We start from the raw sequence: 18,587 nt of genomic DNA, 5'->3' as shown, positions 1-18,587 counted from the left end.
TATGACAGGCTTGTCACCCACTTCTACTGGCCTCAAATGCACAAGAGCTCAGATGCTCATTGTAGGACCTGTCCAACTTGCCAGGCAAGTGGGAAGAGCGGAGGGAAGAACAAGGCTCCCCTCCAACCCTTCCCTGTGGTCAGTACTCCATTCCAACGAGTGGGTATTGACATTGTTGGGCCTCTGGACCCCAAGACAGCCATGGGCAACAGGTTTATCCTGGTCTTGGTGGATCATGCCACCCGGTACCCTGAAGCCATCCCTCTGAGGACAGTGACGGCCCCCGTGGTGGGGCGTGCACTGATGGGAATTTTCTCCAGAGTGGGATTCCCTCTAGAGGTGGTGAGCGACAGGGGGACCAACTTCATATCCAAGTATATGAAGTCCCTTTGGCAAGAGTGTGGTGTAACCTATAAGTTCACCACACCTTACCATCCCCAAGGAAATGGGTTGGTTGAAAGATTTAACCTAACCCTGAAGGGCATGATCATGGGCCTGGAAGGTCCAATGAGGCGTAAGTGGGACGTCCTCTTGCCATGCCTGCTCTTTGCATACCGCGAGGTGCCACAGAAGTCTCTAGGGTTCAGCCCCTTTGAGCTGCTGTATGGTCACCCCGTGAGAGGACCACTGAGTTTGGTAAAGGAAGGCTGGGAGCAATCTCCCAGGAAACCTCCCCAGAATGTATATAGCTACATGCTGGCCTTCAGAAACCAAACCAGGCGCTTCAGACAACTTGCTGAGGCAAATCTGGAAGCCAGCCAGGAGGAGATGAAGCGGTGGTACGACCAGAATGCCACTCTGGTAGAGCTTCAGCCTGGACAGGAGGTGTATGTCTTGGCCCCAGTGGAACCCTGTGCACTTCAGGATAAGTGGACAGGCCCATTTGAGGTTGTGGAGCGCAAGAGCTCAGTGACATACTTGGTGGACATGAAGACGCCCCGGAATCCTTTAAGGGTCTTACATGTCAACCGCCTCAAGCCCCACTTGAAAAGGTCCGAAGTGGGCATGTTGTTGGCCACTGATGATGGAATGGAAGAGAAGTCTGAGCCTCTTCCTGACCTCTTAGTGGCCTGTGAGAAAGATGGGTCAGTGGATGGAGTTAACCTCTCACCCACCCTGACCCCTGAGCAACAGGAAGACTGCCGCCAATTGCTGGGGCAGTTTCCAGATCTGTTCTCCCTGGTTCCTAGTGTCACAGATTGGTGCGTCCATGATGTGGACACAGGAGACAGCTTACCTGTGAAGCATAAGGCTTACAGAGTGACTGACAGGGTCAGGGCCTGCATCAAGGAGGAGGTCTCCAAGATGCTTGCTCTTAGAGTGGTTGAGTCTTCCAGCAGTCCTTGGTCCAGCCCCGTGGTCTTGGTCCCAAAGGCTGCTGCGCCGGGAGCCACACCTGAACTCCGGTTCTGTGTGGACTACAGAGGACTCAATTCAGTCACCAAGACTGACGCGCACCCTATCCCCAGAGCTGATGAGCTCATTGATCGGCTAGGGGCTGCCCGGTTCCTCAGCACGTTTGATTTAACGTCTGGGTACTGGCAGATCGCCTTGACCGATGGGGCAAAGGAGAGGTCAGCATTCTCCACACCAGATGGGCATTTCCAGTTCCGGGTTATGCCATTTGGGATGAAGAATGCCCCTGCCACCTTTCAGAGGTTGGTCAACCAGGTGTTGGTTGGGCTGGATGAGTTCAGTGCCGCCTACCTGGATGACATCGCAGTGTTCAGTGGCACCTGGCCAGAACACCTGCGGCACCTCTGGGAAGTGTTGATGGCGCTGCGCAAGGCAGGCCTCACAATCAAGGCAAGCAAGTGCCAGATTGGGCAGGGTTCAGTGGTGTACTTGGGACACCAAGTTGGGAGTGGCAAGGTGGCACCCTTGCAACCCAAAATTGCAACCATCCTGGCTTGGGAACCCCCCAAGACCCAGACTGCAGTGAGAGCCTTCCTGGGGCTCACTGGGTATTACAGGAGGTTTGTCAAGGGCTATGGCACTATTGTGACCCCCTTGACAGAGCTGACTTCTAAGAAGCAGCCCAGGAATGTGATTTGGACTGACACCTGTCAGAAGGCTTTTGACACCCTGAAGACTGCCATGTGCACGGCGCCCGTGCTCCTGGCTCCTGATTTCTCCAAGGAATTCATAGTGCAAACAGACGCTTCAGAGCATGGTGTAGGGGCTGTTCTCTCACAGATGACTGAGGAGGGCTGGGACCAACCCGTAGCCTTCATCAGTAGGAGGTTACTTCCACGGGAAAGTAGGTGGAGTGCAATAGAGCGAGAAGCATTTGCTGTGGTCTGGGCGCTGAAGAAGCTAAGACCCTACTTGTTTGGGTCTCACTTCCGGGTTCAGACAGACCACAGGCCCCTCAGATGGTTGATGCAAATGAGGGGTGAGAACCCAAAACTGTTGAGGTGGTCCATCTCCCTACAGGGTATGGACTTCACGGTGGAACACCGCCCTGGCACAGATCACGCCAACGCTGATGGTCTGTCCAGATTTTTCCACCTTAGTGATGAGGAACTCCCTGGGGAAGGGTAGTTCCCCCCACATTTCAGCTGGAGGGGACACGTGTTAGACCTGGCACCTTGGCGTGAGTTTCCCTTCCACTTTTTGCTGTTGTGCCTTAAATGTTTTGCTGGTGTCTGCTACTCAGGGCACTGCGCCACGGCCAACCCGTGCCGCAGTGCAAGTGCTCCCTACTGTAAAGTGTACCTGTGATTGATGTCCCTGATTGGTTCATTGGATTTACTGTTAGTCCCTAGTAAAGTGCACCAGGAGTGCCAGGGCTTGTGAATGCCAACACTGCTAGTGGGCCTGCAGCGCTGGTTGCGCCACCCACAGAAGCAGCCTTAAAATGTGTCTAGGGTCTGCCATTGCAGAACCTGCGTGCAGTCTGGTACTGTCATGCTGGCTGGGCAAGTGCACACACTTGCCAGCCCCTAAACCTTCCCTGAACTTCATATTAGTCACCCCTATGGTAGGCCTGAGGGCAGGGTGCATTGGAAGTGTAAGGTAGAACATGCCCTGATGTGTGTGGCCTGTTCTAATAGTGAATTACTGCCAAATTCGTTTTTCACTATTGTAAGGCTACCAGTTCCCTTCTAGGCCAGATGGGCTGCTGGAATTATTACACTCTATAATCCCAGCAGGCTCAGGGAACATGGTAGAAATTCATGTTTAGTATGCCTGAACTCAGAATAATAAGATATTTCTTTTAGTAAAGTTTATTTTAATATCCTGGGTTTGCAAATGCTACTTTTAGAAAGTTAGCATTTGCTGGCCTAACCATTTCAGCCCGCCTCTGCTTGGATGTGGATCTAACTGTCTGGTGTGTGTGAGTGACAGGGCTGGGAGTTGACAGGTAGTGATTAGCCAGATGACACCTTAGTGGGTGGTGGGAGTTTCCCCTGAATGATGCATCAGGCTGTGCTCTGCCTCCACAATGCTGGCTCCGCCCTCCTGGGGAGCGACTGATGACTCAGCCTGCACCTGGCCCAGGAAGGACCGAAGCTTGTCAACAAAGTGCTCAGGCCACTCCTGTCCTCACAATGCCGGCTCCGCCCCCCTGGGGAGCGGCTGATGTGCCTGCCCTCACACTGAATGCAGAAGCCAGAAGTACCCACAACAAGTGCTCAGAGACTGGAGCAGTTATGCAGAGGCCCCCCTGGCTTACTAGAACAAAAGAAACTGGGTATAAAAGAAGGAGCCCTGCTCCTTGTAAATTAGATCCAGTTTGCGCAAAGAAGAAGCTCTGCCTGAAGAGAAGGACCCTGGAAGCTGCATGGAGAAGTACTGACTCTGACCCCAAGAGACTGGCCTGTGGTGGGTGCCTTGCTGCTGAAGGAGAGCAGGAGAAGAAAGACTGAAAGACTTTGCTTTTATTCAACTTGTGCCAAACTCTGCTAAAGATCTCCAAGGGCTTGCCTGTGAACTTGCCCCCTGAACTGCGCCCCAGGAACATTGGGCGCTACCCCCCAGAAGGAAGAAGCTGCTGCCTGAAGTGTTCTGACCCTCCAGCGCTGATTCAGGGGAGCGGAGTGCGTGAGGAACCCTCCCCGCACATTCCACGAGGCAGGGCGTCCACTGAGCACCGCGACCTCTGCTTGGCCGACCCACAGGAAGCAAAGTAAAGCCCAGCCGCACTGGGCCGAGCACCGTCAACTGTTGGAAAGGCTGGGCCTGGGGCTGCAACGTAAGGAGGACCCGTCCGGTCTGAGCACCACGAGCTGCTGGCCCCCAACGCCGCAGCCCGTAAAGTAAAGACGGACCCCCGCCCCGCCTCGACCTCCCCGCCGTGATCGCACTGGAAGAAGCGCCCGCTGCTGTGAAGTGCACAGCTACGAGCGTCCGGCAGGAGAGTACGTCCCGTTGTGTCCAACCCGTACTCCTGCCCGCACCACCTGCAGCCGCTCCCCCTCCTGGGTAGAAGCGCACGCTGCGGGTACGTCTGTCTGCCCCGCAAAGCACCGTCCTTGGAGAGCCCTACGCCTGACGAGCCGTAGCCCGCCTTGGAGCACCGCGACGTGATCAAGACTGACCCCCGCTGCTGTGGCCTTCGAACCCCTCAAGCAGGTACTGTGACTGTGTGTGCCAAGTGCGCGGCGCTCAGGACCCGAAGTCCGTGAGGCGCGCACTCCCTCGAGCCCCCTGAGACCCCTCCGCTGTGTGGCCGTACCTGGGAGACGTCCCCAGCCTGTCTCCCGGCCTCGGTACGGGTCGCACCGCTCCAGCGCACAGTACGCCTCGCCCCCTTCCTCCAGCGCCGTACGCCGCTCACGCGAGATGCGTGAGGTTTAGCGGGGCCGCGCTGGATTCACCGAACGAGTCGCACTGAGGCTCTGCAAAGCGTACCAGAGCCAGCGAAAGGGGCCCACACGCCGCACACAGTGCCTGGACCATTGGGAGCCTAAAAGTTAATCTAAGAAAGGTCATTTCTTTTGGGAACATTGGTCCATGAGTAATAAGAACTACCAATTGCTTTTGAAGACGCTGAACAAAGATTGCTATTGCTAATAAGAACTGTGGCACATTACAAGTAACTGGAATTTGGAAAGTTTAAAGACTGTATTTACAAGCCTGCGTGAAATTATATAAAGAGATATATTTTTACTAAATACAGTGTGGTGTCATTGTGTGGTGGGTTGGTGGTGATGGTGTAATGTTGCAAATGTTTAACCCTATATGCCCCAGAGATTAGCCTAAGACTGCTTAAGCCACACTACCTAGAGGGTAAGCAGAGGTTGTCTTGAAGGTAACCCTCAGCCCTGACGGGGAAGAGAGAGTCCCTGCTTGTCGCCAGTGCTGCACTGCGCCAACTAGAGACTCCCCCTTCCTACAACAGGTGTTGACTTTACACCCCCAGCGGCACGCTATCACCTCAGACTGAGGACCACCAGATACGTGGAGCCGGTAACCTCCAAGTAGCACACAGATGTCTGCAGAGGGTTTAACCCCTATGTCGACCACCCTCCGCATTTCATCATCCCACATTAGGCGAAACCAGTTAAATTCACCTGCAGCCACATACATGCCCCTTTCTATGCAATAGGGGCAGCTGCCTGAGGCGCCACCAAACCAACACTAGATTTCTCCTGCAACCAGAAAATCGTGCACCTGACATATGTGCCAACATTTGAGAAGAGGAAAGTTTTGTAGAAAATACGGGGGTGTTTATTTTTTCCACTAACTTCCATTGTAGTGAAGGCAATTCCAGGTGCGAAAAGTTTCTTATTTCCTGCTGTAAAAATGGGGAGTCTCCAGGCCTCTGGGCTGGGAGGGGTCCTGTCTGATGTGGAGAGCCGCTCACTTTCCCCTTCAAAAACAGACTTCATCATCGCCACAAGATGTAGAAATAAAATACTGCACACGCGGCCCTTTTTAGGTCGAGCGACCTATCTCAATGCACATGCGCATTGAGCGGGAGCGAGATATATAGGGGCTTATCGAGAGTTTACCTAACTGGCGATTCCACTGGCGATTTCTTGCAGTGCATGTGCTTTTTAGGTCATTGCGCTAGCGCAAGCCCTAAAAAGCACGTGCACAATGCCACCAGCCGCCTGCCTGCCTGCCTCGCATTACCACATCAAAGGCGGCTGCGTCTCAGGCCCCTGCTGCTTCACACCCTCATGCCGCTCTCCTAGCTCAGCCCCCTCCCCTGCCCGCCCTGTTGCATTTCTCCTCCCCCCTCCCCACAGCAATGCCCTCCGTCTTGTTTTACCCGTTTCTTCTTTTCTCTATCTGTCCCGCGTCCCTTTCTCTCTTTGCCTCGCAGCGTCTTTTTTTTGCTTCTGAGTACCACCACCACCAGTACTACCACCACCAGTACCACCACCACCAGTACTACCACTACCAATACTACCACTACCAGTACTACCACCACCAGTACCACCACCACCAGTACCACCACCACCAGTACCACCACCACCACCAGTACTACCACCACCAGTACAACCACTACCAGTACTACCAGTACCACTACCACCACCAGCAGTACTACCACCACCAGTACTACCAGTACCACCACCACCACCAGTACTACCACTACCAGTACCACCACCACCACCAGTACTACCAGTACTACAGCCACCAGTACTACCACTACCACCACCACCAGTACTACCAGTGCCACGACCACCAGTACTACCACTACCAGTACTACCACTACCAGTACCACCACCACCAGTACCACCACCACCTGTACTACCACCACCAGTACCACCACCACCAGTACTACCACTACCAATACTACCACTATCAGTACTACCACCACCAGTACCACCACCACCAGTACCACCACCAGTACCACCACTACCACCAGTACTACCACTACCAGTACCACCACCACCAGTACCACCAATACCAGTACTACCACCACCAGTACTACCACCACCAGTACTACCACCACCAGTACTACCACCACCAGTACTACCACCACCAGTACTAGCACCACCAGTACCACCACCTCCAGTACTACCACTACTACCACTACCAGTACCACCACCACCAGTACTACCAGTACCACCACCACCAGTACTACCACTACCAGTACCACCACCACCAGTACTACCACTACCAGTACCACCACCACCACCACCAGTACTACCAGTACTATAACCACCAGTACTACCAGTACTACCACTACTACAGCCACCAGTACTACCACCACCAGTACTACCACTACTACAGCCACCAGTACTACCACTACCACCACCACCAGTACTACCACCACCACCAGTACTACCAGTACCACCACCACCAGTACTACCACTACCAGTACTACCACTACCAGTACTACCAGTACCACTACCACCACCACCAGTACCACCACCACCAGTACTACCAGTACCACCACCACCACCAATACTACCACTACCAGTACCACCACCACCACCAGTACTACCAGTACTACAGCCACCAGTACTACCACTACCACCACCACCAGTACTACCAGTACCACGATCACCAGTACTACCACTACCAGTACTACCACTACCAGTACCACCACCACCAGTACCACCACCACCAGTACCACCACCACCAGTACCACCACCACCAGTACTACCACCACCAGTACCACCACCACCAGTACTACCACCACCAGTACTACCACCACCAGTACTACCACCACCAGTACTACCACCACCAGTACTAGCACCACCAGTACCACCACCTCCAGTACTACCACTACTACCACTACCAGTACCACCACCACCAGTACTGCCAGTACCACCACCACCAGTACTACCACCACCAGTACTACCACTACCAGTACCACCACCACCACCACCACCACCAGTACTACCAGTACTATAACCACCAGTACTACCAGTACTACCACCACCAGTACTACCACCACCAGTACTACCACTACTACAGCCACCAGTACTACCACCATCAGTACTACCACTACTACAGCCACCAGTACTACCACTACTACAGCCACCAGTACTACCACTACCACCACCACCAGTACTACCACCACCACCAGTACTACCCGTACCAACACCACCAGTACTACCACTACCAGTACTACCACTACCAGTACTACCACTACCAGTACTACCAGTACCACTACTACCACCACCAGTACCAGTACCACCACCACCAGTACTACCACCACCAGTACTACCAGTACCACCACCACCAGTACTACCACTACCAGTACCGCCGCCACCAGTACTACCAGTACTACAGCCACCAGTACTACCACTACCACCACCACCAGTACTACCAGTACCATGACCACCAGTACTACCACTACCAGTACTACCACTACCAGTACCACCACCACCAGTACCACCACCACCAGTACCACCACCACCAGTACTACGACCACCAGTACCACCACCACCAGTACTACCACTACCAATACTACCACTACCAGTACTACCACCACCAGTACCACCACCACCAGTACCACCACCACCAGTACCACCACTACCACTAATACTACCACTACCAGTACCACCACCACCATCAATACTGCCACTATCAGTACCACCACCACCAGTACTACCACTACCAGTACCACCACCACCAATACTACCACTACCACCACCACCAATACTACCAGTACCACCACCACCAGTACTACCAGTACCACCACCACCACCACCACCAACACTACCAATACCACCACCAATACTACCAATACCACCAAGCATTGGCATAGCCAATAGGTCTCGCTTTTGGGACCTTATAAGTATTTAGTTATGCAGCACAATATCCTTGGTGCAACAACATCAACTGCTGCATGGCTAAACACTTATAAGGCCCCAAAGGCGAGACCTATTGGCTATGCCAATGCTTGTTTGGACAAACTCGATGTGTAAGCGGTGTTAGACCAACCGCATGTGAGGATCAGACGATTTTACGGAATCTTGTCAGGACCATGAATGTAAAGAGCAATGCAGAAAAGAGCCCTCCAGCTCCCCCCCACCCCCACATCCCAAAGTACTAGTCATCCTGGTTTTCAGTTGTTGAAACAAGAGAGCAGCATCGTAGGTGCCACCTTCAGCCATCTCTTTATGGCTCTGAGCTACTTGCTTTACACTCTCACTGCAGTTCACCTCTGCTGAGCTTGGCCATTGTTCACTTAATCAGGGCCTTAAGTGGGATGAAAATACTGGGGGATCTCTCAAGGGGGCGTGGCCAATGTAATTAAGTGCGTGGCTTAAAAACACGTAAGCAAAAAGTTTGTGCATAACACAGTGTGCCGCCCGACTGGTATTTTGCTGTTCCTGTCATTGCGCCAAGATATATGATACAACAAGCAACCTCATACCTACAAGTCAGGGCTATTGGCTTTGTCAGTGGTTGTTAGTTGCATAAGATAAATAGGCAGCAACTATGGATTGTATATAATATTGAAAAAGCTTCCACATAAAGTCCTGGTGACACCACAACAATGTTGCTGCTCCTGAGTTCCGAAAAGAGAAGAGAAATCCAGAGAGAAAATGACTCTTTAAAGGATTTCCCTTCCCCTACAACACTCGGAAAAAAAAAACGGACCTCCTGTGCCACGGCACAAAACAGAGCCCGACAGAGACCCGTTTCTTATTTATTTATTTATTTATTTGTGCATTTTTATATAGCGCGGACTTTACCCGAAGGTGTCAGAGCGCTTCACAATAGGAACAGAACTGGTACATGAGAACATTACAAGTGAACCAAATAAAAAGGCAAACGTTACATTAAATGAAGCAAAAATGACAATCGTGAGCCAGCAAAATACAAGAGGTAGCAAACGGTGCATTACAAAAGTGACAATCGTGAACCAACAAAATAAAAGAGGTAGCAAACGCTGCATTACAGGAGGAAAAAGTGACGTGTGCAAGTTACAAAAGCATACAAGGTAAACATAAAGCTATAATACTGCAATATATGGAGGGCACTCAAGCACAAGGACAAATAAGAAGGGAATGGTGGCACTTGTGCAGGTAAACAATTGTAGGAGGTAGAAAACAGTGTGTTACAAGAGAAAGTGACGGGTGCAAGTTACACATGAGTACCAAACACAGGTAGAAAGATAGTACTGCACAAAATGGCAGACTCTCAGACTACAAGAACACACTGGGAAAACACTTCCATAGTCATGTAAAGTAGATTTATATATAATGGAAGGGCTTCCTTCGGATAATAGAGAGGGCATGAGTTACATTTGGAAGTGTCTTTGAAGGAGGAGAGCTTTGAGGTCTGTTTTGAAGGCCTGGGAGGAGGCGGTGGTCCGGAGCTGCGGCGGAAGGGAGTTCCAGATTCTCACCGCGTTGCCTGAAAAGGATTGGGCCATTGTTCTCTCCTTCTTGAAAGTGGGAGGTTCAAGCAGTAGATTCTCCGCATTGCGTGAAGGTCTAGAGCCTCCAGAGAGTTTCAGTTTATTCGCCAGGTAGCGAGGAGAGGAGGAGTGCAAGGCTTTGTGGGTGATACAAGCAGTCTTATAGATGGCTCTAGCCTCGATTGGAAGCCAGCGGAGGGTGGATAACAACGGTGTGATGTGGTCGCTTCTTTTGGCCCCATAAATGAAACGAGCTGCTGAATGGAGAACAGATTTAAGGGGGGACAGGTGGGATTTGGGGAGGCCAGTAAGAAGAGAATTGCAGTAGTCCAGTCTGGAGAGGACCAGCGATTGCACCAGGGTTATAAGGTCCTGCTCCGGGAAGAAGCGACGGATTCCCCAAAGAAGGCGCAGATGGTAACGAGCAGACTTTGCAATGGAATTGATGTGGGGGGTTAGATTGAGTTTTTTGTCGAGGATGACACCCAGGGATTTTGCGCTGTCGGCAATGATGGGTTTAGTGTTCAGTAGATTCAGCTGATCCATCCAAGATTGCACTGGGGGAGGAGAAATTGAAGAGGAGAAGAGGAGGAATTCGGTTTTGGAGGGGTTCAGAATCAGTTGATGAGTAAACATCCAGTTATGAATGGTGTCAAGAGTAGAGCTTAGGATCGAGAGATCGTGAGTAGAGGCAACCTTGAGGTAGATTTGAGTATTGTCAGCGTAGAGATGATAGTGGATCCCGGATTTACTTAGGAGATTTCCTAGTGGTTCTAAATAAAGGTTGAACAAAGTGGGTGCAAGTATAGAGCCTTGAGGAACACCTTGACCTACTGCCACAGGAGATGAAAGACTGTTCGCTATTTTGATCATTTGTGATCTATCAGAGAGGAAGGAAGCAAACCATTTATGCACAGTGCCCTCCATGCCCATTCTCTGTTTAAGAATGTTGAGGAGGGTGTTGTGATTGACAGTGTCAAAGGCTGCAGAAAGGTCAAGGAGAATTAAAAGACAGGACCCCCCTGAGTCGAGGATCCTCAGAGCGTCATCAACCACTTGCAGTAGGGCGGTTTCAGTGCTGCAGTTTTGAATGAAGCCAGACTGGAAATTGTCAAGAAGATCATTGTCCTTGATATGACGACAGAGTTGTTTTGCTACACATCTTTCTGTAACCTTCGCAAGAAAGGGTAAGTTAGTGATGGGGCGGAAGTTGTTGAGGTCAGACGCATCAGCAGTTGGTTTTTTAAGAAGCGGGGTGACCTGCCCAGTTTTGAAGGAGACAGGAAGGGAGCCTTGATAGAGGGAGAGGTTGACCAGAGTGGACCAGTAGGAGACGGAAAGGGTATAAAAGTCAATGGCAATGGCACTGGGGATGGGGTCCAGATGATGGTTGGAGGGCTTTGTTTCGCGGATGCACTTGAGAAGGGCATCTTCAGAAATGGGGTCAAAGTTATGCCAAACGGCTAAGGACTTGCACTCCTCTGGAGGGGTAGGATGAGCGACCTGATCCACAAGAGATTTCACTTTTTCGTCGAAGAATAAAGCTAAATCCGCTGCTCTCTTTGCAAAGTCCTCCAACTTGGAGGAAGGGGGAGAGCGGTCAGGACACTTGATGAGATCGAATAGTTTTTTGGGTCTATTTTTGGCTGAGTCAAGGAGGGTTTTGAAGTGTGCCGCTTTCCCAAGGAAGATGTGTTTGTGGTACTTGGATCTTGCGGAGCGGAGCGTGGACAAGTTATCGGTGGAGGGCACTTGCCTCCATTGTTTCTCCAGGAATCTTAGCTGCTTCCTTTCTTCATAGAGGGATTTGTTGAACCAAGGTGCTGAGGGGGTGGGCCTTAACCTTTTGCTTTTGAGTGGAGCGACGTTGTTGATTTCATCTGCAAGAACTGTGAGACATTGGGAGGTGAGATCGTCAACATCTAGGTTCGGGTCTAGCCTTGGAAGTGATAACAAAGCTGATTCACAGAGGGGACCGACATCAATATTTTTAACATCACGGAACCAGGAGATAGCCCTCTTGGGTTGGCCAAGTGTAATAGCGTGTGATAGTTGAATAGAGAATGGGATGAGGAGGTGGTCAGACCAGTCTACGTGAACAGGGGTAGAGATGGAAAGCATGCCTGCTTTAGAAATAACAAGGTCCGGGATTGAGCCCTTAGAGTGTGTTGATTCTGTGCAGTGTTGGATGAGATCGTTATCAGAGAGGAAGGTGGCCAGGGAGTTTGCGGAAGTTTCGAGGCCTTCTAAAAAAACTGCCGGTGCTCAGACCCGGCCCACTTAAAGCACTGCACTTAATGATGACAACCCCTGCTTGCAAGGCTATGCTCCGAATTGCAGTCTTCATGTGACAACCATGTTACACAGTTATTATTTCCCAACAATGCTTTTATTTGACAATACCTCAAGATCTTGGAGGAAATTAAAATTAGTGTGCTTCTTGTCCTGATTTTGGGGCAAGCGGTGACGTAATTCCCACAGGAAGATGTCCTCACAAAGTTCAATTGTTAATTATAAAAACATAGAGAAAGTTTAGTCCTCAAGGTTGACAACCAAACGTCATTTTCGTGATATAAAAGCATAGTTAGTGGCAGGCGGTTTTTTCTGCACAGTTTTCCACAGCCCCCCCTGCAAGCTGTCCACGTCTCTGCCACCCTTTCACCCTGTTCTTCGGCCCTTCATCCCACCCAAGCCCCAGGGCTCCTGCAGCCCTCCCCACCCTCTCCTCCCCTCACAGGATGCAGACACAGCACCTCTCTTCTCTGGTACAACTCCCAGGAGAAAGAGGGCCCTGTGCCCGACGCCTGTGCTTAAATAACCCACCGTATCTCCCAGCCGGACTCCAAAGATGAAATGCATGACTTAGCAGACCCCCACACTGGGGTCTGCTGGTCCAGCTCCATCCCTGCCTCCATTCCCTATCACTACCCCCCTCCCCTAGGGAAGGGGGGGGCTGAACCAAGGGGCATCTTAAAGCATAGTGCGGCCAGGTGCAGCCCGCGCTGCTGAAGAGGCCGGTTTCCACCTCCTCAGCAGCGGCGCTGCCTTTGCATGCTCTGCCATCCTGGCTTCCAAGTACCCTGTGGGAGTAGTGGGCATGTTCACGCATGCGCAAGGAGAGGGTAGACAACCAGATGAGGGAGCGCGAATATACAGGCAGAACCTGCATGTATCAGCACCCCTCTGACGTAGGGGGTGTACAAAACGACGGGGGTGGAAATTTAGTTAGAACACCGGCCCATGCCCCCTCCAAATTAGTCATGCATGAATGACTCCTCGTGACCCCACAGGCTTACAACATGTAAACGGAGTGATATACTCCGGATGGTGAAGTGGAGTAGAGCATTTAAGGGCCGGTTGCGGCGATGGCGGGATCATGCTAGCTATATCAGATGCTCTTGCAGCATAGTCTAGAAGGTTTTACATCAGCGCTTGTGTGATGTGGCAGAGTTGGATCGAAACGTAAAAGATGTGTTTGAGGTGGAATATCTCTAGTGCGGGAGGCTTGAGGCAAAGTGTGGTTGAACTCACAGTGCTGCGTAGCAATTAGACCGTCGGCAGTGCAGCCGCATTCCTCAGTAGACTGGTAGCGGCACAGGCTGGGTCGTAGTGACTGTACCGAGCTGGCAGTTTTGGACTCAGACAGCTTTTGATACTATATCCCATTCCATCCTCATTCAGAGATTAATGGCTATAGGTCTGGAAAATCCAACCGTTGCATGGTTTTCTAATTTTCGTTCTAAAAGGTTTCTATCTTTTGGAGTGCCACATGGGTCATCTTTGAACCCCACACTCTTTAACGTCTATATCACCTATCTGAAGGCCCTGAACCAGAGCATAGTGTACAAGGTGTTGTCATAAGCTGATGACACGCAATTGATATCGTCACTAGCCGATGTAAGCAATGATGGTTTCTTCATGGATGAGCAAAAACCATCTGAAGCTAAACAGTGATAAAACTGAATTTCTGACAATTGAGAAAAATAGCCAAATTAAAACAACCTCTGGTCCCTATCCGAATTTGACTCATATCCCATCCCTGTGGAGATTTTTAGGAACTAAAAGCCTGATTACGAGTTGGCAGCCTGACTGACCAAGAATCGCATCCTTGCCCACCGGTAGACCACAGTGCTGTAGATCTGAAGACCTCCGTATTGCGAGTTGACCATGGTGCTGGCAGTGTGGGTGTGGAGATCTTACGGCTGTGCTGAGTACTTTTGCCTAATATATCAATGCCTGTGTCTACATTTCGACTGCATATGTGCAGAATGCACACATATGCATGATCCATGTGGAAAAATACCATCTACCCATTGCCGAGGTCCGGGCAATGGGTATATGATACAAAATGGACTCACCTGTAGATCATCGCAAACAGGGTCGTAATCCTCGGGGGGAACATCCTGCTGTGAAGGGGAAACCTGAAGAAAGGGATCCATGTCAGTCTCTGCCTGAAAGAAACAAGAAAGGGGTGAGTACGCACCCCAAATCCTTCATGTCCGCCACCTTGAAAAAGGCAACTCATAATACGGAGTCCCCTGCACCGCTCTATGGCGGCTGCTTTTCCACGACCGCGGACCCATCAGTCTGCTGGCCGTCTCGGTGGTTCAGCCGTGGTCTTCACAAAGGCAACCCCCTCAACTCATAATACAGTGGTTGGACCGCCAAGCTCTCCACAGTCGGACCACCACTGCCGGTACGGCATTGTACTGACCGTCAAACTCATAAAAAGGTCCTTAGACTTCAATAAAAATCACATTCAAACAGGTACTTCCACATGCTTTGGACTTTTGAAAACTCTTGCGTATGGTCTTAGATTTTCTCTCTTTCAGTGCTAGAAAAACCATTATCCATGCCCTCACAACTTCCCGGCTTGATTACGCTAATTCACTTTATTTCGGTCTACCCAAAAAACGAATGATATTTGGTTTCTCTTCCAAATTAAAGTCCTTAGACAAGGCTTAACCTGGTGACTTAGTCTAAAGATATTCAGGACGCAAAGCACCATTAGCTTAGTACAAAATGACTTTGAATATATAGCTTTGGTCTTAACACCCACGAAAGACTAGAACAATTTGGAGAAACAAATCTCAAATCTTCTTATTGCATAGCTCTGTCAGTAACTGGTCTCTCATGTTATACTCTTTTTCAGATTTAAGCATTAGCAGCTCAAAGGGGTTAATAAAGCAGGAGGTGGATAATCACATCAACCTTACAAATGAGGACATTGAGGAACATAGTCATGCTGCTGTGGCGGAGGAACAAAAAGAACATAAAGAGATGGGAGGTAAGAGTTATGAAAAACATGCAGTCCAGCAGAAATTACATTTGAAGCATTGTAATAGAGTGTACCAGATAAGTTTGAACTCTACAATAAAAAGTGATATCAAGACCATCTAGTACAATAGGATGCAGGCAGAGACAAGCTAACTTAGTTTTGCCGTATCCCCTAATGCAGTGGTTCTTAAACTTTTGACTTCTGTGGATCCCCACTTAATCATTACTGCAACCCAAGGATCCACATTGAATCATTATTGGAATTCAGGGACCCTCAATGAGTCAATACTGGAAGCCATGGACCACGGCCTAAGCATTTTCATAATATGAACCTCAAAACCATACACAAAAATATAGAAACAAGCATTCTTCAAACAAGTACACAAATGACGAAATATTTAATCTAATTCTCAAACAGGTTAGAAAACGTACATTTTTATTTTATTGGGAAGGATGGAGATTTTCTAAAATCATTTGAGGCCACTCATTAACCATACTATATTTTGTTTGATGCACTTGCACTGCTCCCACAAATCTATCTGAGGATACTAACTTAAATTTTAACCTCCAATTTAAAATTAGTTTAAATTTCCATAATGTCTTAAAAGTTTCAGTTTTATATTTTGCTTCATTATTTGTATACATTCATTAATCTGTTAATAGTATTTCATTTTCCTCCTCAGTAGGCTTTGTGGACACTCAGGGGTCCACGGACCACGTTAAGAACCACTGCCCTAATGTATTCTGATATAAAGGACTTCATGCTGAATTTAAATCAGTCACATTATGTTTAGAGTAACCTTTACAGAGGGCCTTATCTATTTAGTGTGAATATGGGTCATCGCTGTGAAACGGGGACATCAGCCTATAGATTAACATTGACCAATAGAAAAGGGGCCCCCTGCAACGAATAAGGGCAGACGTCAGGGGAAAATAACAGTACTGTACAAGAAGAGGTCCACCCAAGCAAATTGAATATAGGCTCATAAAGAGTCCACTCATTTTAGAATACAACATGGAACTCACCAGAGGGTGACATAATGGTCACAAAGTGAAATGAATTACAAATATCGATATACACAAGTCTTTATTTTCTTTTTTGCATTATTTCGTTTATATACTTTTCATTCAAAACATTAGATAATATAATACATCAATAAATAAATACACAGATATTACATCAATAAATACACATCATGAGAATCCCCCACATCAACCTCTCAACAAACATGCATTCCAATCTAATTCAGTCACACACAAACATCCACAGATATACCTTACTTAATACACATTCCTCAACGTAATCACCAGAGTGACACAAGAGGGGACCCTGCAGGGTCACTCTGGGGATTACGTTGAGGAATGTGTATTGAGTAAGGTATATCTGTGGATGTTCGTGTGTGACTGAATTAGTTTGGAATGCATTTTTGTTGAGAGGTTGATGTGGGGGATTCTCATGATGTGTATTTATTGATGTAATATCTGTGTAATTATTTATTGATGTATTATATTATCTAATGTTTTGAATGAAAAGTATATAAACGAAATAATGCAAAAAAGAAAATAAAGACTTGTGTATATCGATATTTGTAATTCATTTCACTTTGTGACCATTATGTCACCCTCTGGTGAGTTCCATGTTGTATTCTAAAATGAGTGGACTCTTTATGAGCCTATATTCAATTTGCTTGGGTGGACCTCTTCTTGTGCAGTAGTATAGATTAACATTGCCAAGGGGCAGTGCAGGTAATGCACAGACAGGTACATCACTTTACATTCCACCATTATTAAGTAATGCACAGAGAGGTAAATCACTGTATGTTCCACCATTACTAGTGAGGTAGGGGATGTACATATAACACAGGGACACCTGCACAGTCTATAGTATGGCATAACCAGGGACAGAAAGGAGGTGGAGGGAGAGGTGTAATAATTGATAGACCAGGTTTATGAGGTGGTTATAAGCTGTGTGAGAGAGGCCTGAGCATGTTAACTGGTAAATATCTAGGGAGTTGCTCTGGTGACCCCACAATACGTAGACAAAATACAAGTAAACAAAAGTATGGTATATAGTGGAAAAAGATTGTACATTCATTATTTACACTATGAATGCTTAGTCACTGTTGTATATTTTAGCAGTCTTCACACTTGGTACTGGCAACTGGAGTGTGTCTTTAGGATTAAGAAGTGCAGCCACACCACTCAAACCAACTGGAAGATGGTTGTATGACGTTACAACGCATGTTTTTACCCCGCATGCCGTTGCAACGCAATTTTTTACCCCGACTTGCTGTCAGGGTGTTCTGGATTTTGAATAGTATAATTTACTATTCCAACTCCAGTCTGTGCAACAGTAGGGAAGGTGTTGGAGTTAAATCCAATACCTTCTACCCTCTATAGCAAGCCATTTTCGTTGCAACGGCATACGAGGTAAAAGCATGCGTTGTAATGAATGCAGTGTAACGGTTGTTTCCCCTGGAAGACCAAATGTTTTTCCAGTTGTTACATTTATGTTATTGTAGGAAGAAGCTTGCAGATTACTTCCACTTCGACTTTTTTTTCGTTTCTGTGTTTATTGAAATGTTAATTTTAACCTCTTAACTGCTGGGCCTTATCCCCCCAGTGCTGAGTCCTTCTTGGCTACTAGGGGTAATTTGTGCTAAGGGCTTGTTAAATTTGTCAAATTTGTGTCCTTTTTCGCCAAAATCCTGGGCACTCTAACAGTACTCTGGATTTGTGGATTCCCCTGGAGGAGACCGAGAAATTAGCCAAAATACAGCTACATTTTGGGGAAAAATGACGAAAAAGTGCTGAAGAAGAAAGCGTCTGTTTTTTTCCCTGCAAATGGTATCAATGAAGGTGTTGCTAGCTAACATTGCCTTCTGCTCAGCTTTCACGAACAGGCAGACTTTTGTCAGAAAACCACCATTTTCTACACAGTTTTGGGATTTTAGTGAGACAGCCTATTTTTCCTATTTTCTGTACTTTTAATGTCCATCCAGTTAGTGCTAGAAATAGGTGTGAAACCAAT

At 48.6% G+C, this 18,587-nt stretch overlaps 1 protein-coding gene across 2 annotated transcripts in view; it reads left to right on the top strand.

Moving 5' to 3' along the window:
* IKZF3 (IKAROS family zinc finger 3) overlaps window positions 1-18,587 on the top strand; it is a 661,121-nt gene that overhangs the window by 292,996 nt on the left and 349,538 nt on the right. For both annotated transcript variants that reach the window (XM_078645670.1, XM_078645669.1), the window contains exon 3: window positions 15,432-15,566. In XM_078645670.1, coding sequence (XP_078501796.1) covers window positions 15,432-15,566 — 135 coding nt within the window. The remainder of the gene's footprint in view (window positions 1-15,431; window positions 15,567-18,587) is intronic.

The sequence above is a fragment of the Lissotriton helveticus genome, chromosome 5_1, assembly GCF_964261635.1.
Source record: "Lissotriton helveticus chromosome 5_1, aLisHel1.1, whole genome shotgun sequence".
Classification (NCBI taxonomy): domain Eukaryota; kingdom Metazoa; phylum Chordata; class Amphibia; order Caudata; family Salamandridae; genus Lissotriton; species Lissotriton helveticus.
This window is presented reverse-complemented; position numbering and strand designations above follow the sequence as displayed.